Raw genomic sequence first — 23,729 nt, 5'->3', positions numbered from 1 at the left:
TTCCTGAGCTTACAATCTAAAATAAATGGGCCACATGCTGGCTTGCCACTGGGTTCTTCTGGAAGAATTGATTATTTGCTTCTCTGTAAGGCCTGTAGTAAACATTACAAGAACAGCATCACACAAGCGAAAAACATCTTACTTTGTATCACCCGCAGCTTGAGCTGATACAATAATGGAAATACTTTATTAACCAACAAGTTTTATGTTGCCTCCTTTGCTAGGGCCGTTTACTGTGTGGTTTGTCCAGATGCTGGCAGACTTTCTCACCACCAACACCTCTGATCTTTGAGAACTTACCTTTAAGCAGAGACAAGACGATCATCTAAAGTAGCAACAATTTCTGCTCTCGACCATAAGGTTCTCAAATCCCTCATAGGCTTGAATACTTTTCATCTCTCCTTAACCCCTGCCCAACCTGGATAAGACAGTTTCTTGGTACGGTTGAGGGCAACTGCACTTCCCTAGTTCACTTGTGTCTGGCAACAGATTTGTGCCCCGAAGACATACGAAGGGTATTTCTCCTTTGCTCAGGAAACTAGAAGCTGACCTGCATGAGCCAGTTGTAATGGACATATCACCCAGTTGCTGATTGTGGGGCGCTTATGGAATACATTATTACATAGCAGTTCCAATATTATTTTGAGTGCCTCCACCATCTCCACAACCTCCAGTCACATTTTCCCTCTCAAATGGGAAACTGAAAATACCATCTTTGAAAAACCAGGGAACAGCTGTTGCATGATTTGGCCATGCATTCAACCCTGATCCTGCTGGGTCTATATGGTGCATTTGATGCATTAGACCATAGCATGTCTGGGGCGATGAGCCCAGTTTGTTGGTATGAGTCATTGCTGATTGTTAGATGAGGAGAGAATTATTCCAGTCGGGCAGCTTGGTGCGTTGGTGTGCCAATGGATTCTGCTCTGTCCAATGAGTTATAACATCTACCTGATTGCATCTGATGAGGTAGTATTTTGAAGAGTGTAGTCTCAATTTTCAAATGTAAGCAGACTCTCATATTATCCTGGGTTAAGATAGAGTCAAAGGATGCAACTCTAGGACAGTCCTGGTGTTTGTACAGGACTGGATGCGAGACAGATGGCTGTGCTATAACAGCACAAAGAAAGAGGTCAAGGTATTAAGCCTGCCCACTCAAGCTTGACTCTACCATTTGCCTGGCCTTCAATCTTATATTGAAGCCTGGACTCCTGGCAACTTCACAAGTGATTGCTACTGCCATGTCTCTAGCCTCAAGACACAGGTTCGAATCTCAGTCCTTCATCCTTACAAGGTTTAGTACAATTAAATTGGCTAATCCTAAAAGCCTATATTAGTGCACTTCGAAGCAGAATAAATCCTGCACGGGGGAAGAATAGCTCAGCGGCAACGCGTTTGTCTTGGAAGCAAAACAGCGCGGTGCAACACAGGTTTGAATCCCGATCCCACGCTTGGAAACCACTGGGTGCTCTTAAGCACATTATAAATGAACAATAAAATGAAGTGCTATGTACTAATAATGACATTACATATTATCTGGGTGTCCTCGTCAATGCCATCCTGACTTGCAGCCAAAGATCAAAGCGGTAATCTAGCTCTTGCCCCACCAGCTCAATAAGTTGACACTACTTTCTCCCCTCCTCTTGACAAAACATTGCACTGCTCTCTGCCAAGAGCTGGACCCCTCTGAGTTGACTTTTGCAAAAGTGTACACACTGTGTTATCAAAGAAATATCTAAATCTGTTGCAAATGAGCCAGAATGGGACCATCAGTTTGTTATGGGGGCTTCTTCATTGGGAGCATGAGGGCTAACGTGGGGTGGTTATGGGTCAGAAACCAGATCAGAAGGAATGTGGTGGCACTCTGGGAGGCTCAACATGTCAGACCTACATTTATGCAGGTTTTGGCTTTCCCATATATGCCAACTGATGGTCAGTGTTGCCTCTGAGGTTCAAGGCTGGGCATGTGCATGCTTTTATTTCTTTTTGGTCAAGCATTTATCATTGGTCGGCTCCACTAGCACTGCAGCCTGTCACATGCATGCAAGCACATCAAATGGTATCCTCTCTTTTTTTCTGAGCAGCACATGGAGGATAGGCTTGCTGTAGGTAAAGGCAAGAGGGAGCGGGACACTGATTAACAAAGTTAAGGACAATGCAGAAAAGGACTGTGGGACAAGTCCCTCCTAAGAAGGGCACTACATGATGTGGATTTGTAGCTGGCCTGGCACATGCCAAGAGAGCAGACCTGTATTTGGAGACACAGCTTCTCCATCAGGGCATGTTAAAGGTATGGGTATGGGCCGATTTGCTACTGGAGGGAGAGGGAAGCATCCGCCCCCACATACTTGAGCTCCTGCTTTGCTCAGTTTCTTAAGGTCAGAGAAAAAGAACTTCAGAGAGTGGTTGGGAAAGAGAAGAGGAGGTGGGAGGAAGGAGACAGAGAATGAGAGCGAGAGGAAGCAAAAAAGAAAGCTGGAAAAAGGGGTGAGGGCAAAAAGAGATCAGACATAGTATAACACGGACGATAGAAAGGAATGAGAAGGGGCAGCCAATGAACATGGCAGCCTAGATGCTGAGCTCCGCTTCACGGCTGAAAATCTTGCATTAAGGTGGCGGATTTGCATGCTCAAAATCCATAATTCAGGGACCAGAGGCAGGTGAACCACTGACGATCATCCGGACGAAGTATCGGGCATTTCTGACCTCGTTCTCCTGAGCCCCTCCCGACCGAACCGATACACCGCGCCGTAGGAGCAGGAGTACTGTTGTGGGCCTCTGGGTAAGCAGGGAAAAAAGCACGAAGAGCCCGCCAGCGAGCCCCAACTCCGGGTGAGCCCAGACACATGCCGAGCTCCTCCTCCCACCGATCACACTGTTCGGCTTGCATCCCGGTGCCCGACACTGGATCGGACACTGAGCGGAGTGAGCACTGCATATACTATGCCACACTTCCTGGGGCGACTCTCCTGGCACCCCCTGACGCCTGCCCCTGTCCACCCTTCCCGGATTGAATTGGGAGGGGGAGCGGCGGCCCTTAACGCCGTGGGCACCCAGTATACGCAGCGCACCAGAGGCTTGGATATCCTGTATTTCGCTGAGGGAGAAGGAAAAAACAAATGACCCAGACGGAGCCTTCCAGAACGTCCATCAGCGAGTGGGCCCTGCGTGAAGGCTCACCCTCCGACCTGAGGCTGGACCGTTGTTTGTGCTTTTGCGGCTGCACATCCCCTCCTGGGTCCGAACCTGGTACCTGGGAATGACCAGCGCCTTCCTCACGCCACACCCGTTCCCCCCGGCCCTTCCATCTGGGTCTAGGCCCCCTGCAGACTCCACCACCCCTGTACTGAGAGGAGGGGAGAGCTGACATTGCGTGTGGACCGCCGAGAAGCGGTCAGCCCTCAGGCCTGTTGGGGCGTAGACCCCCGTGGGAGCACGTCCTGCCACTGAGGTGACTGACACTGCCTCCTTCCCGGCTGATGAGCTAAGAAGCACCTACCTTACCTGAAAAGACTGTAGCGCACTGCTTCCCATCTGAAACTCCCCCCATCATGGAACCCCAGGAGGGGACAATGGTCCACCCGCAGACCACTTGACCTTCCACCCGAACCAAGGAGGACACGGATGGCTGGTGCCCGAGACCCCTTGCCTCACTAGCAACACCCCCTCCCACGTAAAGAACTGCCTTCACCAGCCACATCTGCAGATAGGTTCTGATCTGCCTCCCCACTCCTTGCTTGCACCTCAGGCATCCACCGAAAACAGGCTCCTACACACTGAAAGGCCCCAAGCTGCCATCCGGGGCCTGCTCCTCTGCTCCAAAGGTAATGAGGACAGACTGACACTGAAGAGGGGTCCTCCTCTGGGGCCGGGCTTCCTTGCAGGTGCAGACTAGATGCACACACTGGCGGTCTCCAGAGGCAGACCCCCAAATGTCCAGCGACCTACTCTCAATGCCACATAATATCTGTTACAACTGACACAGCCCACCATACTTCAGCATGCGGGAGCCCAGGTGAGGCGCCCATTTCTCATTGCGGTCCGGTGGAAGTGGGCTGAGGGGCGCTTGCTTTGGAAGGTCCTGCACTTAAGATTATCAGCACACATTACCGGCAGGAGGGCCCTCGCCCAGTGCTACTGGCGGCTTACCTCACGGCTCGGACACCGCAACAACCCCTATCATCACCCAAGCCCATCATACTCAGACCTGCTCCTGCAGGACGGCCTGCTACCGCCCACCACGACTACTACCGGCTACCCTGGCCTAGAAATGAGTCAAGTTGTCACAGGGCACTTCCCGGGACGTCACGTCATACAGCTGTGAGTATTGATTAATTCTCAGTCAGAGGCAAGTAAAGGGAACAACGGCATCTCCATACATGCTGTCTGCACTGTACTCTCTCCCCCTGGTCGGCGACTCTTCTGGGTGCACTCTACTCGGCCCAGTCCGATCCCCCAACTGAGAACTGAGCCCCGCTCTCCTGGTGCTCCCCGGGAGACGCCCCCCCCCCCGGCCATTGCAGGCCATACATACAAAGAGCCACACCCGGGTTGGCAAGAAGGGGTGTGGCACATATAAACTCCGGCCAAAGTCCTCTTGCAGTGCAACGTCCCCCTGCGCTGCTCCCTCACTGCGGACCCACAAGGCGCACCTCTGCGTTGCTGTCAATCCCTGCTGTCTCGAGTACTGCGGATACCTGGCTACTAAGATCTAATCACTGATCCCACATCCAATCTACACTTCTGAACTGGTCCGCCACCTCCTGACATGACCAAAGGAGCTGGCGGGGGTAAGAAAGCGGGCGCAATTGACCAGTTTGCAAAAGCAACCCCGCACGACGACCAAGGCCAAACCTGCCAAACTCCACCGGAATCGTCCAGCCCGCCCCGGCCGCAGGCCCCGACCAGACCTCACAGGAATGATGGCGGCCATGGCCAAGGAGTTTGCAGCCATACATGAAACACTCGATGACATCAATGCAAGTGTATCCTCAATTTGGTCCCAACTAGCACACAAGGGGGACCGAATAAGCGAAGCTGTGGATAGGATCGGCACTAATGAAGACAATATCCTCAGACTGCAGGACACAGTAGCCACCCTCTCCAAAGACATGAAACAAGTCATGACCAAGTGCGATGTTCCTGAATCCCGCTCCCAGAGAAACAATATCAGGATAGTAGGGGTTCGGGAAGACGCATTGACCTGTAACATGGAGCTGGCTGTTGGAAACCTGCTCAGGAGCCTGCTTATTGAACCTGCCCTCTCTCCCTTCTTCGCTGTGGAGCGGGAACACCGGGTGCTTTCACCTAAGCCGAAACCAGGAGATTTCCCCAGGCCCATCATTGCTAAAATTCGGAGTTACTGGGACAGAGACGCACTTCTCAGAGTGGCCCGGTAAAAAAAAGAACTACGACTGGGATTTCAAACTATCCGAATATTCACAGATTTCTCCATCCCCCTATAGTTAGAACAACGCCAATTCATTGCAGTCAAAAAGTTGGTGCAAGAGAGAAATATACAATATGCAATTTTGTTCTCAGCATGCCTCAAACTTCAATTCCGGGGCAAGCTATACTTTTTTACGGTACCCTCTCAGGCAGTAAAGTTCATCGAGGCACAGATTCCGGAGGCCGGCCCTGCGGCTGACCCGGCAGAATGACCCGCACCATCACGCTGGAGCACTGTTACTAAAGTCTAAGGTCTAATGCTTTAGCAAAGTTATATGCTGAATGTTAGTTACGCCACCTTAACACTAGCCATGCTGAGGACACAATGTCCTCCTTATTGCTACTCGCCATTGCAGTTGCTTTTGTGAAGATGTTGTTTTCGATCCCAAGGTCCATTTGGCCTTGGGAGTTGGTTGGGTGGGGGATTACAGTGCTGGGTTGCGGGAGACAGTGAGGGGGGGGGGGGAGATGGTGTCAAGGGGTCTGAACCTGACCCCGCCGGTACAAGGTGCGCTCGTTGCTCAAGTCGCTCACATTACGCCGTTGCGCGCCATCGCTGGCAAAGTGGAGGGAAACTACTAAAAGCCTGGTGGCTGGGCTCAAAGGCACACAATGATGGCAGCAGCATTCCAACTGCAGACAGGGATACCCATGACCTGTTAAAACAGGAATGGCACAACAGGTGACGATACTAAGCTGGAACATCCAGGGTTTGGGGAACTTTGCCAAGTCACGTAAAATGATATCCTACGCCCCTAAACAAAAGGCTAATGTACTATTTTTACAAGAAACTCACGCCAAAGACAGCACCTGCCACAATACAGCCACCTCCTGGGGAGGAAACGGATGTTTTACCTCATTCTCCATTCAATCCAGGGGAGTCATGGTAATTATCCAGAAATCTTTGAAATTCATAATGAAACACACACATGTAGATCCAGAGGGGAGGGTTTTGGTAATTAACAGCGTCTTGGAGGGTCTAGAACTCATACTTATAAATACCTACTATCCGAATACCGACTCCTTGGAATTCTTCGATCTTTTGAAAGACACCCTGTCCGGATATCAAAGGCTACCTGTGATATGGGTGGTGGGGTGTGATATGAACCTTATCCTTGATCGCACACTTGATAGGTCAAACAAATCCTCCCGCCCCCAGACCTGTGCAGCTCGCCAGCTGCTAGCCATCATGCAGGCACTCGAACTCCGGGACGCCTGGCGGACCACACACCCCCCCAATCCAGAGAATACACGTTCTACTCCTCGCCACACAAAATGTCATCCCGTATAGATCTGTTTCTCATCTCTTGCCCCCTGATGGGGAAAGTGCTTGTGTTGATAACAGACCCCGCACCTTGTCCGATCTCTTCCCGGTCTCGCTAACTCTGAAATTGAAAACCGGTCCACCGAGCTGCTTCTGGAGGTTTAAATCCTCGGTGCTGCTGGATGTGGTGTTCAGAGTGGACATTAAATCTGATATCAACATCTTCGACACCAATGCACCGGGCGACACCTCTCACAGCATTAGGTGGCAAGCCTTCAAAGTTTATATCAGGGGCATGGCGATGTCAAGGGAGTCTGGAGTACTTAAATGCATTCGAAGAGACCTAGAAAATTCCGAAAGATCACTTAAAGACTTAGCACAAGAACACTCGAGAGCCTCTGACCCCTCACTGCTTGCCACTCTGAACTAAAGAGTTTTGAGAGCCTTGCCCTAATAGAGACTCAATACTTTTCTAGACCGACCGCGGCCAAGAGATATGGGAAAGGGGATAGGCCCCGAAGGACGCTGGCGAGGGTGGTCCGCTCTTAACGTCGGAGGGACCATGTTGATTCAATTTTAGATATGGGCGGGAACACTAAATGGTCTGACTCAGATGTGGTTTAGGTATTCCGCAGCTTTTACCACACGCTGCTATACACTGCACCAAAACTGAGTGATCAACAAGCCATTTGCACTTTCCTACAGTCCATTCCACTATCTAGCCTTAGTGTTCGGCTAGGGATGAACTAGAAATGCTGATCACCCTAGAGGAGGTTGTGGCGGTCATTAACACCCTTCCCAAAAGCAAAGCCCCAGGCCCTGACGGCCTTTCAGCCGAATTTTCCCAGGAGTATGCTGCAACACTTTCTCCGATGCTCCTACTGGTTTGGGAAGAATCTCTCCGTCTCCATACTCTTCCAGAATCTCTGAGAGGAGCACTAATCACAGTCATGCTAAAACCAGACAAACCCAGCAATGACTGCGGATCATACAGACCCCTGTCCCTCATTGACTGCGATACCAAAATATTTGCGAAAAAGTGCTGGCTGATCACCTACTCCCATTGATGCCACATCTGGTCCACCCCGATCAGGCTGGTTTTATTCCAGGTCGGTCCACCACTCTTAATATTAGGCGATTATTTAACATGATGGCTAGAATTGACCCTTGGGCACAAGCAGTGGCGATAACGATAGACGCTCAGAAGGCGTTCGATATGGTAGTCACCTGGGACTACCCATTTGCAACATTGGAAAGTATGGGGTTCAGCCCCTGTATCCTGAGTTACATTAAACTCCTATACACAAGTCCATTAGCTAAGGCCCTTGTTAATGCATGCACATTGACAACATTTCAACTTGAGACGGGACCCCGACAAGGTTGCCCATTCTTCCCCCATTCTCTTTGCCCTAGCCATCGAACCAATGGCAGAGTTTGTTGGGATACACCATACACACCGCGGGATCCACCTGAACCCCACCCCCTTCCCCCGAGATCATTTCCCTATACGCGGATGACGTGATACTATACGTTGGGGACCCTTTTACCAACTTGACACCAATACTTGAAGACATCACACGCATAGGTGCACTCTCGGGATTTACAATTAATTTCACGAAATCTGAAATATTCCCCCTTACAGATGGAACTCTGGATTGTCGCGGTAATACTTCTCTACAATGGTCTCCAGGCCGCATTAAATACTTGGGGGTGGTGGTATTGCGCTCCCATTCCTCCATGTCAAAAGACAACTATGCCTCATCAGCTCGTATACTGAGACCAGAATGCAGAACTGGAAATCCCTCCCGCCAAACTGTCATTAATCAAGATGATAATACTTCCCAAGATGTTATATACTTTCACTAATGTCCCACTATGGGCAGGTAAGCCATACTTTGCCAAAATGCATGGTCTATTTGCACAGTTCTTGTGGCACTCCAGAGCAGTCGGTAAGAATTGGGTAGATATGACACATCCTTATGAAAAGGGGGGTTTCACCATTCCTAACATGGAACTGTACTGGATAGCTACTCAGGCTCAGTTCGCAATGTTCTGGAACCCCTCGTCATCCTCCCCCCTGCATGTGAAACTGGAGGCTACGAACTTAGATATGACCAATGGTCTCGCATGTGTAGGCACACACAGAAAGTTTCACTGAACTTCTGCTTTATTATCAAGCAGTTCAAACATCTGAATAGGCTTTACTATACACCGGCTAGATTATCTAAAATGACCCAATCGCAATCTAAGTGCTGCCCAAGATGTCAATAGTCTCCTGCAGATAATTTGCATATGTTCTGGTCATGCCCTCAGATAAGTTCCCACTGGGACCAAATTATAAACATAATCTCTGAGGAGCTGACCATCCCCTTAGAATGCAGCCCCCTAGGAGTACTCGTTGCCATGACATACACAGCAAAGGCCACAGAGCGTTTTTGTATATAGCATGCATGATTGCTAAGAGAGCCATTCTATTAAGATGGAAGAACACAATCCCCCCCACCCCCCCAGCGCGAAAGACAGGCTGACCACATTGACATGGGCCCAGGAATGTGAAGACTTATATATCACCACCCTACCTCCTCGTTCCAAACCCCGGGATGCCTTGTCGGCTTTCCGAGCTTACCTGTGACCCTGATGCACCCAAACCAATTTGAGATGAGTTGAGTCTAACATTTGTAATGCTGTAACGGATCCCTGTCTAATTCGTTGCATAATATGTACTGTTGTCAGAATCAAGTAGGCTCAATTGCATCATGTATGTTGTGTTCCTGTTGCCCTGTACCGCTTCTTGCCAGAAATAAAGTTGTAAAAAAAATAAGAAAGGAATGAGAAAGTGAGAACAAGAAAGAAATTGGAAGAGCTGGTGAGTAAAAGAGAGAAAGAAAGACAGTGAGAGAGTGAGTTACCAGGACGACCCAAAGTGCAAAAGGCAATCCGAGTTTATTGAAGGAAGCAAGGGTTGCTGGAGTTGGATGGGATGGAAAGGTGCCGGAAGGGATAGGGTTTGGGAAGAGTTTGGTATGTTTGATACCTGTGTAGATGGGGCTTCTTAGATGCAGTTTAAAGGATGGATGGATAAATAAATGGTGTATGGATGCAGTTTGGTGGATGAATGAGCAGGGTTTGGCAAATGGATGGGGATTAATGGATAAATTGAGTGTGGTGGATGATTGAAGGGTTCTGGTGGATAGATTGGATGTGGTGGATGGATGCTGATGGATGGATTGGGTTTGGCGGATGGAGTTTTGTGAGTTGGTGGGTGATCAGGTTTGAGTGAGGGGTGGAGTTTGTTAAATAGATGGATCAGGTTTGATGTAGGAAGGGATGATTTTTGGTGGTTGGGTGGGGTTTGGTGACTGGGTGAATGGGTTTTGTGGAAGACATTCTGTGGATTAGGTTTGGTGGGTGGATGAGGTTCAGTGCACTCATTGATGGATACACAGGGTTTGGTGGAACCTTTGAGGTTTTTGAATGGACTGAGTTTGGTGAACCGATGCAGTTTGATGGATAGATGTAGTTTGGTGGACTAGTGGGTGGGGTCTGATGGACGGAAAGCATTTGGAGAATGAATGGATAGATTAGTGTATGGGTGGAGTTTGGTTGGCAGACAGATAAATGATGAACTTTGGTGAATGGATTGGCATATTACTATATGCATAGTCGCCTGCAATGTACAGAAATAGAGCTAGGGGACAATATGCAGAGGCCATAGTATAGCATTAGTGTTGCAGTGCTACTTCTGGCAGTCTGAAGAACGGACTTAATTTTAAAGATGGGTCTTCAGGTGGTCGCCATCCCCTGGTTATACTAGTAAAATCTTTGAGGCTCCTTCTCCTCTGATAACGGGTAAAGCAATCCAATAATCAGTTTCCACTGTATACATTTGTTGGTTGTTCATGGAAGTTGCAACTTTGCATTGGCTAAAATGTGTAATTTAGTGATGGAGATTGAAGTGATCGACGTGCAGCCATTTATCGTGCAGGGCCCCCTTTGTGCACATCATGTACTAATCGCTTGCACCATTCAGACACTAAATAACAATGCATGGCAGTTTTATCCTATGTTCTGCAATGTGTTTGGCAGGAGCTTCACGTTTCACACTGGTGAAATAGATCAGCATTTTAAGTGCTCTCCTTAGACACCTGTATATGTGCCGCCCAAATTCTAATACTGTTGGGATCAACCAAAGCTGAGCTGCAGCATTAAAAACATTGTTTTTCACACAAAGAGCAGTGCCTTCACTGGGCTTCCAGTAGATGATGCAGAGATTAAGCAGGTCATTTCTCAAGCACCTCCAAAAGGATCTGGTCAATCTTTTGCTAGGAGTCAGAAGGCTTGTAAATGAAAGCTTTAGCGCACTTGGTCATCCTGAAGTCAGGGGTTCGTTTTTCAATTGGGCCTTCCTTTGGTGGTCAAAAAATGGAATATCATTAAAGGCAATTGTATGTCTTTTTTAAAAGAAAATGTGCTTCAAGTACCTGGCTATAAAAAGTGTCAACACAATGTTATTGCTGCACACGGGAAGATACAATTAGAGGTGATATTGCTCATGGTTGTCATTTGCAAAACACAAAATGGGTCAGTTGGTTTTAGAATAAAAACGATGAAAGCAACCTATCTGGTAGGAAGTCCACATTTTACCTGTTGAGGTCGCTCCCGTTACTTTTTGCAGGTTTTGATGTGTTTTGACATTTATTTTCCCTGCAGCCAGGCTTAACGCCAAGCCTGACAAGTGTGGCTATGATTGTATGTGCTCCGCTTTAAGACTTCTTACAACACCTAATGCCGGGGTACCTCAAATGTACCCCACAGAAGATAGTGCTCTCTATTAATTGTGTCTCTAGACTGGTGGTAGTTTCATTTTGACTCCCTCCACATGGAGATTTTCTTTGTTTGCCTCAAAGACCTGAGAAGTCACATGGCTATCCCTTACCCTGCTTTTTGTGTGAGAGAGCAGGTGGCCGCCGGATGCCTTTATCCCAGCACTGGGAACTGTAGTCAGCCTGAAAGCAATTTTGACAGGTATAAGCAGATACCTGTTAGGGATAATGTGCATTCACATCCTTTGTGCAAAAGCTTTTCTTGAGTGCATGGGTGTGCTTGGAGGGAAGGTCTGCATTTGGGAGATGACCACTCGGTTTGAATGATATTTGGTGTGCGATTGGATGCTGTGTTCATTCACTGCCTCCTGAGGGGTATAAAAGTAGACACACTCCCCATGTCTAGCGCTGGAACTCTGAACCTGCACTCCGGAACGTCCTGTGGCAAGGTGAAGCTCTACCTCTCCAATAAGGCCAGAAGGAACCAATTTCAGCACTCCTTGCCCCAGACCCACTGGGGAGTATTGGATCAGAGCTGTGGCGCATAGGCCTCATTCCTCTAACTAGCTGTGCCCGGTGTAACATATGCCATTCTAGCATATCGTAAAGGTCAATATCGATCGATAGTTCATAGGGTCACTTCTGTTCCCCTTCTTAAATATCGGAATTACCACTGGTCGCTTCCACGAAGGTGCGCAGATCCCTGTGACTTATTAGTTACAGTTTCCTAAATGTATAGGAAACTGTCTTCTTTTGAATTTGAAAGGCATATTTGTATTAGATGGAATGAGAGGAATGTGCGGTATAAGAACAGTATCTAAGTTCAATCCATCCATTACAGGGGCCTCTATGATGTGTCTTTGTAGACGCGTAATTGTCAACCTTGTTCCAGTGCAGAGTCCTTGTGATAGCATAAGATTGTGTAGTAGCATAATTACAGCACCTACTTTCAGTTGTCGCTCGTGAGGAGGCATTCACCCTACAGCGTTTCGCTCTTTTGAGACTGAAACATTGAGCTGGTAATTAACTGTTCATTGACACTGGAACCGCCGTGCCTTGTGGGAAGAGAAGTGGGGGTGGAAAGAAGTAACTTGAAATTATTATAAATGTGTGCAATAGTGGAAGGTGGAGGTGACCGTGTAGAACCATGCTCATTATGTTTGATAAAATTATAGCTGTTGAAGTGGAAAGGCACACAGAGGTGCACTTTGCCATTTGGACAGCAGAGGGCAACCTAACACTGATAAATTGCATCTGCTGAGTACGGAAACACACCTAAGCGCTTTTTTATATATAGTTGCTTCTGTGTAGGCCTGTTTTGCCGGATCCAGAAGTGGTAACCCCTTTGTTGCCAGGATCCCGAAGACGGTTCCAAACTGACTAGTTTCTTTATCCCAGGACATCAGGCAAGCACCCTGGTTCCATCTCCGGATATGGGACGCTCCAGGGGCCTGTACTTCCCTTTGTCCTGCAACTGCACAGTGAACTTCCCTCCTGGTCCTTCTTCTGTGGCTGGCCCCTCCCAGACGTGACTTCTCAAGAACATCTTCAACAATAGTTCTTTCTTGGGATAATTTCAAGCCTACCCCATCTCAGAAGCTAAATCCTGTGCCCACGGTCAATGGTGGAACTCTGCGTTGCCGACTATTGCCACCACAGTTGCACTTCATCTGCTTTCTTGGACTCTCAGCCCAGGAACCACTGAATCTCAAATAATTGTCCTCCCAATGGTCTTTGTGTCACTTATGTACCAGTCTGTTATCGCTAGATGCTACTGGGGTCACCAAACAATGTGCATAGTGACGACCTCTGTGAACCGCAATAACGCTTGCCGTAGAACTGTTTTTTGGGTCCAGGGTATCGCTCTTCTAACTCTTTGGCACAACTGGCGAGCAATTTCTTCACTGGGTCCCTCTTCATCACCAAGGGTCTTCTGTGGCTAAATCTTCACCGGAACTACACAAACTGCTCCTTTGGGCACTTTGGCAGAAGGTAACTATTTCCCGCAAAAGACTGCCCATATCTGCATAACAGGTCCCCTTTGGGCTCTTCCCAATCTGTCTGCCAAGATAGGAAAAGTGTTTCGGAAGGAAATGACTGCTGATTCTGTGAAAACAGCAGTGCACCGGGGACTCTAAAGCACCTATTAACAATGTATAAGGGCCTAAGTGAAATAAGACACCTATGGCCATTAACGGGAAATTACAGGACGTTGGAAGAAGAAGACATTTGGAGAGCCCTGATGAATGGTGAAAAAACCACATGGGTCATAGCGGCAGTCTCTATGATCAGAGATATCTTGTCACGACTGGAAAAACCATGAAGCAAATGAGGCAGGGCACAGCTTAAAAACCAAAAAAACTAAACAAAAACATTAGTTGACCTTTAAATAAGAGACTTGGGACATTGCACACAGAAGTAAAGAACGAAGATCATTAATAATAATGGACTGCAGTTACCTTGATCAGTTTTGTAAAAATTGTTAAATCAATTGAATTCATATTAAAAAAAAAAAAAAAAAATCAAGTGTTTTGCTTACCTGTGATTGCTTTTTTCCTTTTAGGAAAGATGCGTTTTTTGAACTCTTAAGAACTCTCCTTTTTGGAACTGTTGCTACGTAATTGTTACAGTGTTACATTTATTTTACACAGTTTACTTAACTGATAATGCATTGCTTTATCTCTTGCCTTTTCTGACATAAACGTTACATTTTCATAAAAATATAGTGTGTAGACATTCTCTCATTTGGTATTTGTGAAGTCTGTACTGTATCAGTTAACAACCCCCCCTCCCCCCCACCTTCACCGCTCCACCTCCTGAGTGTTGGCCTGGATCGCTCTGCCGCATTACCACACAAAGGGAATCACTGACACCCAACTCAGAACGACATACCTAAATATACTGACCACAGGGCATAAGGAAAATCTCCCAGACACAACCCATCAGATATATCTGAGGTAATTAGGGCTGACACCCCAAGTCATTTCTTCTCTGCAACAGGATCTGTCTGACCGTTGGGGTTAGGCTCCAGAAATAGGTTCACTGGAATTGTTTTCTGAATACACTCAAATGGTTGAGGAACATACATGTACGACAACATTTCAAGGGGTATTCCGTAGGGCCCTTAGGACTATGGACTGCCTTCATACTCGCACAATTCCATCAGACCCTCAAATGTCCCATTTATCATTTGCCATCACTGCAGTCTTTACCTAACTAAGCCTTTTTGTAGCCTCACACTTATACATTAATTTGTCCTGATTTTACGATTGAAAGATGAGCGAATACAATTCAGAAGCTACACCCCATTGATAACTTATAATATGAATTGACATGTATTGCCAATGAATCCAGAGAGATCAGCCCCCAAGATGTTGTGCCAGCAGCTTTCTTTGGATAGCAGCAGACCTCTCCACCTGCCTTCACAACCTCCATTTCCTGGTCCTCTGCAGATCTGCTAGACTCTCGACAACCGATCAGAGAATGTTAGTTATGGGATTTACTAATATTGATGTTGCAATATTTAGGCATGGGTGTGCCGAAAAGCTTCTGTTTGAGATTGATTTTCCAGAGACTATATCTCCCACCTTCCGTACAATCCTTTTCCGGTTGTCTTGATTATGCTCGTCCCCAGTAAAAGGGATCAGAATAGTATTGATGTAATATTCTGTGTAATTTGTACATGCCATATAATTACACTTGAATTCCTCCCTGAGGGAGGTCTGAGTTTTTGAAACCTAGGAGGACCATATGTACCATAGTAATAATAGAGCGCCTAGGCTTGTCCATGGAATGGCGCTCTGTGCCCTGCCAGGGGTATCCAGACGTTAGTCTTGTGGAATAAAGAACATTAGTAAGAGGGAATATGAGAGGATGAGAAAGCAGGAAATTGAATCCTACGAGCACAGTGGGAGGAATGTTGTGTGATAGCATGGATGCACGCCAGACCTCTTAGATGTACCATATTTCTGCAAAAGGAGTGGGGGACGTATCCTTAAGTGTTGTGATAATTGGGGTTTTCACAAAAACAGATTTGGAGCATTGTAAAAGTTAGAACACGACTATGCCCACAAAATAGCTGGCAAATGGTGAAAGCAAAAACACAATTATAGTAGCTTAAGACATTTCTAAATCATGCAATCAATTGACAAACTCCTGATCAGGTAATGGGATAAGGCAAATGTGTGTTTAATCCATCTGTCATATTTCTTTATAATTGAAGATCTTGACATGCATGAGTAGATACATTACTGCATTAAAGAAAAATGCAGCTCGGTTGGGAACTTACTTTTTTTCATCTTTGTTTTTGTCCTTTCAACAGTGACTCTGAAAGCAAGACCAGCATTATTAAAGCAATTCGCTCAATTCTGAGAGAAAATGTCAGAAGGCACATAAAGTGTGACTTGCCATGGGAGAAGGCTGCGAAAGACCGGCACGGACCACTGAGGAACAGAGTTCCCGTTTCAGCCAAAATCGGTAATGCAAGTGGTTTTGTGTATTGTTATATACCTATTTCAAATAAAGACTAAGCAACCTGTAGGCAACACAGGCGTTACAGATCTTCATATTTAAAATGGGCCGTTATTTATTTAGCAGCTGATACTGGTGTGTAACCCATTATGCTTTTGAAACCGAGCCACAAAGAGATATAAGTGATTGAACCAGTAACACACAAATTGGTCATATGGGTTACCTGGGGTTTGAGCTAATTCGTACCACAGTTGAGAGTTTATCCACCACTAGTCCACAGTTCCTCTGATCCCTAGGCCACAGAATAACTATATTGTTAAAAAGAAATGACCACTGTCTTTCTAGCTTTCCTTTGCTTGTGCATGGTACCAAGTATTGGCGCTTGGCCCGATTACATGACACACATTCTTTAGACTGCCGCCTGTGTGGACATGTGCCAGTTAGCTGAATCTTTCCGTCACACGCTTATTTTGGCAGAAGAAGAGACAGGCAGGATTATTAGAAGACTTGTATGAAGGCCTTTACTACTAGCCTTAAACTGCTACTTCAACCTCTTTTCTTCTTGTGCCAGCTAATTCTGTTGGCGTAAACAAAGTACATTCAAAAGAAGGTAGCTTTTAATAAATACGATCTCTGTAATATACAGCAATTGGATCACTATGACTTTTCTAGCATGTGTATGAACTTGACAGGGTTTGGGACTGCAATGGGAAATACTAAGAGCACTGCGATGTAGGGTGTAAATATGCAGAAAAGGAAAGGTCCTAATAAAAAATGTGTTTTAGTTTATATGAGGCATCACTCACATTGATTTGTCTAGTACTAAATACTGTACTTTCACTGAGAGCAGCACGAGTTCGTTCTGATGAAGGACCTTTGCAATATGTTAAGGGCCAAACTCAGCCTTTCATCCTTCCGAGGTTGATAAATGAGCCCCACACACTGTGGGTAATAATAAGCAGCGCTCAGATGCCTGAGGGTTCGTAGCGCTATATACATGCAAATTATTATTATTGATGGGCCGATGGATAACCAAAAAATAATCTGTTTAGGGAGCCCAGGTGCTAACTTCGCGGGACAAATGAGTTGTGCGACTTAGTGAAATTCGTACACATTAGGCCTTCGTCATAGAAGGGGCGATAGAGCTGGATTTTACAGTACTTGAAACACTAAAACAGTGGTTTCCAAAATACTTTATGCTGAGCCCCCAGCCACTTTATCCCAAATATTTTGCTGCCAGCCATAAACCAGAACTGCTTAAATTTACTATTAAAAACAATTACTGTCTTTCAATTTGAAAGAGTGTAGGCCATGCCCACCTAAGGGGGTCAACCCCCACAGTTTGAAGACTACTGCAATCTAGAATGTGGTCTAGAACTACAGAAACACTAGGTAAACCTGTTTTTCTAAAATACAAAGTTCTGTTGAGTTGGTTGCAAAAAACATGTTCAGGCAGGAAGGAAAATGGATCTTCTGAGATTCTCCCCACTCTGTAGTCCCAGGCTGCTACTTCCAAAGCATTCCCCAAGTATTGGGAGGTGGAAGCCATGTGGCCCATCCCCAGAAGCTTCAAAATGCCTGGCGGCCTGTATCTAATTGGAGCTGATGCCATCTCCCCACATCTTTCCCCATAGTGTCACCCTAAGCCATTCCATCCTGATGACCGGGAGGTAAGGCAGATGCTTTGTAATCTGGGAATCTACGGTTTAGCAACAGGCATAGAAATTTGCATATTTGATGGGTCCATCCCTGTCTACATATGTATCTTTGAAACCAAGTCTTTTTTTTCTTCTTTTTTTGCAGCTTCTTCAAGATCCTTAAAGTTGATGAAGCACTCCTCTAGCAGTGACTGGAACAACGATGTAGGCAAAGGAAACCTGATAGACTCTGATGACTGCAGCCTAAGTAGCAGCACACAGAGCAGTGGCTGCCATACAACAGAAAGCAGCACTCAAGAATCCAACTCCTCTCCCAAAAAGGACACACCAGTAGGTGCCTCAGAGATGTCCAACGTCTTGGTGAAGGAGTCCGATATCCTCAGCGATGATGATAGTGATTACCATGCCGTCCCTCGGCAGGAGAGTCCCACTAAAGACATTGAGGTCCATTTCCAGAGACTGAAGATCTCGGACGATCCATCCTCACGCATGCAACAAGAGCTGCCTACCCAGAATGAGGCAGATTTAAATCCGGAGGAACACCCAAAGCTTGTTCGTGCACACTTCTGTCCCATCAAACGGAAAATGAACAGCACAAAACGACCAGGGGTATTACTGAAAATGAACGAACACCACCAGTCCCTTGACAGTCAGTCCGACACAACAAGCATGGATTTGAACTCTATTTTAGAGAGAGAATTCAGTATTCAGAGTTTAACTTCTGTAGTCAACGAGGACTGTTTTTACGAAATTGCAGACCATATTGGTAAATCCTAGCTTTAATATTCAACCTTGGCACTTGGTAACACTTTTTCATGGATCTGCTTTGTCATTTCCGGGGTTGCTTTTCATTTCACATTAACAGTTTGAACATGCCTGTTGCTTTGCTTTAAAAACGACAAAAAACGTGGTTTTACGTGAAAATTGCAAAAATACTACTAATTGTTCAGTTTTGTGCACTATTACATTTCGCCACAATTAGTTGTAAAAGTTTTCTTAACTTATTTTTTATTTATTGTGGACCAGAAAACAAACAGAATTAAGCTGGCAATAGTCTGTAAATTAGTTTCTTCCTTTTGAGCAGGTATCAAAACTGTGTAGTATCCTTTGAAAGAAAGTTTCTTTGTAATTATTTTTTTAAGTTATGTGGAGAAAAAAAAGTCTGGGGCTGTACGTACAATTTCAAAACAACCTATTTTTTTCAAACCATAGGGCATTTTTTCAAGTATTTTCATTCCTGCTTTATTTAATGGAGATTTAAGTTATTTCAATGTTTCAAGTGCACTACGGGTGCAGGAGTCACATTTTTTTGTAAGTTGCAAGATGCTGTTTATACAAAACTTTATATATATAAATATATATAAAAAGCTTGTACTGTTCTCTTTAATTTGATTGTATGTTTATTTTCTTTACAAACTTGTACAGTAAAAAAGAATGAGTATTGTATGTGTCGCATTCTCACAATTCTTGACTTACTGCTTATTTTTTGTATGCATTCCACTTTATTTTAAGCTTTTTAACACCGCTCCCGAGATCGCTGGTTTGAGGAACACTTCTATTGGCAAAGATTGGGAGTGCCAGATATCCCACCAACATCCAGTTCTGTGTTAATAGTATCCAGTGTTGCGTTGTACACTCTCGCATTCTGAACCTTCTAGTTGGTTTCCAACCCTGTGAGACAATTCAGTCCCATCCTTGTTGGTACTCCAAAAAGGGTTTAGACGTGGTTTGTAATTAATTTCAAGACATGAGTATATGTGTACGTGGCATTCCACTGTAAGTTTGCTGTGGTTCCAGATTTTTCTGACGCCTTCATGCTGACCTTTCCATGGCCATGTAAAATCTGCTTGTGCAGCAGTCCTGCTGTTTGCCATTGTAATCAACATTACTTTATGTTCCAATGAGGGAAGAGGTTATTGTAAAGGACGGCAGTTAGTCTTTGCGACCTAGGCTTGATTGCAAACCACACTACACGCAAAGCTGGTTACTTCAGGTTTTTATCAAAAATGTGATTGTAATATTTTCTATTCATCTCAATTACATCCTAGAGCAGACTGTGTCATTGGGCACTAAAAGGTATTTGGATTGACTTTACTTCAACTCACAGCATTATGTTATTTGGCCTGAAGCATCGTCTCCTGAACCAAAGCTAATCGCCATTATCTCGCTATGAAGAGCCTTCTTTTGTCTTGTCTGGGGCCATCATCTTTTTTAAGGCAGTCGCCTGGTTTATTATTTCATCCCCAAGAAGTGTTTTACTGAGAACATCTGCCCTAATTGAGGCTGGCGTCTAGCTTCTCTGGGGGGAGGAGTAGGAGTCGGTAGATTTTCCCCCATCCCTTCAGTGTCGCCTCTATATGCCCCCATGAACATTACTAGTAGTTGGTATCATTGTCTATCGCTGTGTACTTGACTGGAAACGGAGCATAATGCTGTTTCCATGCAATTTGTTTTGCTCCCCAGAATGAGGTAGGAAAACTAATTTGAAACCATGTTACATTCTTGGGCCCGCTCATCCTGTCCAGCAAGCATCACAGGGTCTTCAGTTAACCTCTCCCCGAAGCAGTTGAGATTTTGCCTGGCCGGTCACTGGCATGGTCTATCTACTAAAGGGTGTTCCCTACTGTTAGAAGCAATATCAGGTAACACAGTATATATATCCCAGCATCTAACAGACTGCTATCAATCCTTTGTTACTCTTCTGCTATTTACGAACACATAAATGTAACATTCTTATTCAACACTCTACACCTCTTGTGGCCTCATCATTAGTTGGGTGCGGCAGTAACACTATTACATCCCCGCCCAACTATGAGTTGGGTGGAAAGTCGCCCAGCTTTGAGCTGGAGGTAAATCTGTCGAGTTTCTACCCATTTGCAGTGATAAACCGCCGCAGTAGTAGCACCCAAAATGATGGACCCAATGGAAATGGGGACTTCCCTCCCCCCTCACGCGCCTTGCAACCCGGCCCTTATTGCGCCGGAACAAGTTGCGGTAACGCTATTAGCGTTGGGCGGTTTCCCGGCGGTGAATGCTCCGAGAAAGTGTAACTTACGATGAGGCCCTGGGTCTTTTACTTCAATCGACCTTATTGTATAATTCACCATTTCTTTTTTTTAATCAAATATTTGTATTCCTTGTATTGGATATTATCAGTATTCATGCAACCCAACTTAAATTGAAAATTCATTTGAAATAATGAATAATTTTTTCATTTTTTTCACAGTTTTCATTGGCATGGGGCAGAGTAGAGTCAATAGCTGAGGTGTTAGTATGTGATGGTATGTGAGAAGTGCAAACACAATGGGCTACGAACACTCCACTGACATCTACTTCCTACAGCGGCTGGACCGCAAAAGACAACTCTAAAAGTGCTAGAAGGCTGCGCAGGCTGCGCTGCCCACCAGCCTTCACATATGCTGTAAATGCCCACACTACAGGAAGCGCTGCTCACTCCAAATTAAAGCCTGCATTGCAACTGCCATTTTAAGATGGTAATATGAAAAAGCATATTCAAATGGATTGTGTCCTCCCACGTGTTCCTCATCTTATGATAATTATCTCTCCAGCATCAGCTGCTTTGGAATTTTTTTCGACAGAGGGCGCTGTGTGCAGTGTCGTCGAGACCATGTCCCTCGAGGGCCTCCGTTCGACGGTCAACGTCATCATCAGTATAAGTAGCGCACTCAGTGCCCTATGGCTTCAGTACCATTTTTCCGAGCTAACGCTTCGAAAGAATTACAGAATGCTTCAGTGAAAATAGTGATTCGAGGGGGTTGGGTCCTCCGACGTATTCCATATCTATGACAATAATCACCACAGCTGTGCTGCTTTGGAAAATCTTCGGCTCCTGCGTCGAAGACGTCGATACGCCGTCCTCGAGGACCTCCTCCAACGGCCGATGTCACTGGATGTTATAAGTAGGACGCACGACACCCGTAGCCTCAGTTCTGTTTTTTCTGCGAATGTGTTCGCTTTGGAGATCTCGGCGTGCCTCGACTCTTTGGAGTTCCTGTTCTTTCTCGGTTCTTCGAACCTGTTCGTATTGTGAAGTCTTTCTTCGTGAAGATGTCTACCTCATCTTCCACACCGCGTCGGGCTTTAAGAAGTGCCAGGACTGTGGGTCCAAGATGTCGGTAACAGACTCGCACGACACCTGCCTCTGGTGCCTCGGGGAGGCCCCTGACACGGATGATTGTGTCGACTGCCAGTCGCTCATGTCCAAAGCCTTGCGGGAGCGCAAGAAGAAGTTATCGGTAGTTAAGAGACCATGTCCCTCGAGGGCCTCCATTCGACGGTCAACGTCATCATCAGTATAAGTAGCGCACTCAGTGCCCTATGGCTTCAGTACCATTTTTCCGAGCTAACGCTTCGAAAGAATTACGGAATGCTTCAGTGAAAATAGTGATTCGAGGGGGTTGGGTCCTCTGACGTATTCCATATCTGACAATAATCACCACAGCTGTGCTGCTTTGGAAAATCTGTGGCAAGTGGCACAGTGAGTAGAGCGCTCGCTTTGGCATCCGTGCAGATCTTGCTAACGCAGGTTTGAATCCCGGCGAGACCAAACTCAGCCTTTCATCCTTCCGAGCTCGATAAATGAGCACCACACACCGTGGGTAATAAGCAGCGCTCAGATACCTGAGGGTTCGTAGCGCTATATAAATGCCAAATTATTATTATTATTATTATTAAGGTGTCCAAGCCACGGAAGTCGAGGTCTGCGGGGCTTTCGACAGACGATTCGAAGGGCGACTCTCCGCGTCGGAAGTCCAGTGGGTCTCGGTCCTGGAGTCGGTCCCGCCACTCCTCTTCGAGGCACTCCCGGAAGCGCCGTCATCGGTCGCCTTCCCCGTCCTCATCCGAGGACTCCGCCCGTCGGCGGGTCGCTTACCCCATCAAGCATACGATGCCAGAGGAATGGGCTTCCTTCGGGAAGAAAATGTTGGCGATTCTCGAATCGTAGGGCACTGGTCCGTCCGCGCCTCCGAGTGGGGTCGGTCGTGATCGGTCGAGAGACACCGCTCACACGCCTTCAGGCTAGGGTGGTCGGCGCGATTTGTGGGAGAGGTCCCACTCGGACAAGGGGAATCGTTCTCCTCATGCCCGTTCCAGGTCCCGGTCCTCGACGTGCTCGAGACCGTGTGCACCTGTGGTGTCTTCGAGGAAGACGTTGACGCCGAGGTCGTCGACGGACTCTTTCGAGGCCCCGCCTCTGAAGAAGTCGTCGACGCCATCGGCACCAAGGCTGTCGAGGGACACGCTCGGGGCTCCGGCCTCGAGGACTGTGTCGCCGCCATCGATGCTGCCGGTGCCGCGTTCGGCGTCAACGCCGATTCACTCGACGCCTTTCGAGGCTGTTTCGACAGGGGTTCCCCGGGGCTCGATGGAACCACCTAGAAAGGCTCTGGCAAAGGTCAAGCATGGCTTTCTTCCACATTCTGTGCCTTCTTACCGCCAGCTTGAGTTTATTTCAGAAGTGGATGAGGGCTCTGAAGATGGCATGGTTCCGGATACAGTGCCGGACGAGATTCTCTCGGGCGATAGCCAAACTGAGGACCTGCGGCAGTCCCTGCACAATGCCAGTGGGCTGGACACCTTTACGGAGGTGGAGTTTTGTAGGCCTGAGCCTGGCACTCATGCCGACTCCTCGTACCGGCGCCTTATGTCCAGGGTCACCGAGTACTTGGGATGGTCTGCTCCCCCAGGGGATTTTCTTCAGGATGACCTTACGGATATCCTCGACCAAGGTCCACCAACTGACCCGGTACTGCCGTTCCATAAGGCTCTACAGAGGAGGGTGGCGGCGGCTTGGACTGCTCCGGAGAGTCTCCCGGCAGTGGCCAAGTCTTTGCCGCGAAAATATCGCCCAGCCAGTAGCGACCCCTGCTACTTGACCAGGCACCCCACTCCGGAGAGTTTGGTGGTGCAGGCGGCTACGGCCCCGGCAAAGCAGGCGTCGTATCCTACCATCCCTCCTGATGGGGACGACAAGCGTTTTGACGGCTGGGCGAAGAAAGTGTTTTCTTCAGCGGTATGGCGCTTCAGGCGGCCAACTCCGTTTGT

The 23,729-nt window shown here is 46.9% G+C and overlaps 1 protein-coding gene across 4 annotated transcripts in view; it reads left to right on the top strand.

Moving 5' to 3' along the window:
* The window catches only part of TIAM2 (TIAM Rac1 associated GEF 2), a 552,861-nt gene extending 533,752 nt beyond the window's left edge, over positions 1-19,109 (top strand). For all 4 annotated transcript variants that reach the window (XM_069607743.1, XM_069607744.1, XM_069607746.1 and 1 more), the window contains 2 exons: positions 15,857-16,011; positions 17,809-19,109. In XM_069607743.1, coding sequence (XP_069463844.1) covers positions 15,857-16,011; positions 17,809-18,440 — 787 coding nt within the window. In that variant the 3' untranslated portion in view covers positions 18,441-19,109. The remainder of the gene's footprint in view (positions 1-15,856; positions 16,012-17,808) is intronic.
* The last annotated feature ends 4,620 nt before the right edge of the window (positions 19,110-23,729 follow it).

This window comes from Ambystoma mexicanum, chromosome 4q (assembly GCF_040938575.1).
Source record: "Ambystoma mexicanum isolate Mex_15411 chromosome 4q, UKY_AmexF1_1, whole genome shotgun sequence".
Lineage (NCBI taxonomy): Eukaryota > Metazoa > Chordata > Amphibia > Caudata > Ambystomatidae > Ambystoma > Ambystoma mexicanum.
The sequence above is the reverse complement of the archived record's forward strand: the minus strand, read 5'-3'. Positions and strand labels throughout refer to the sequence as shown.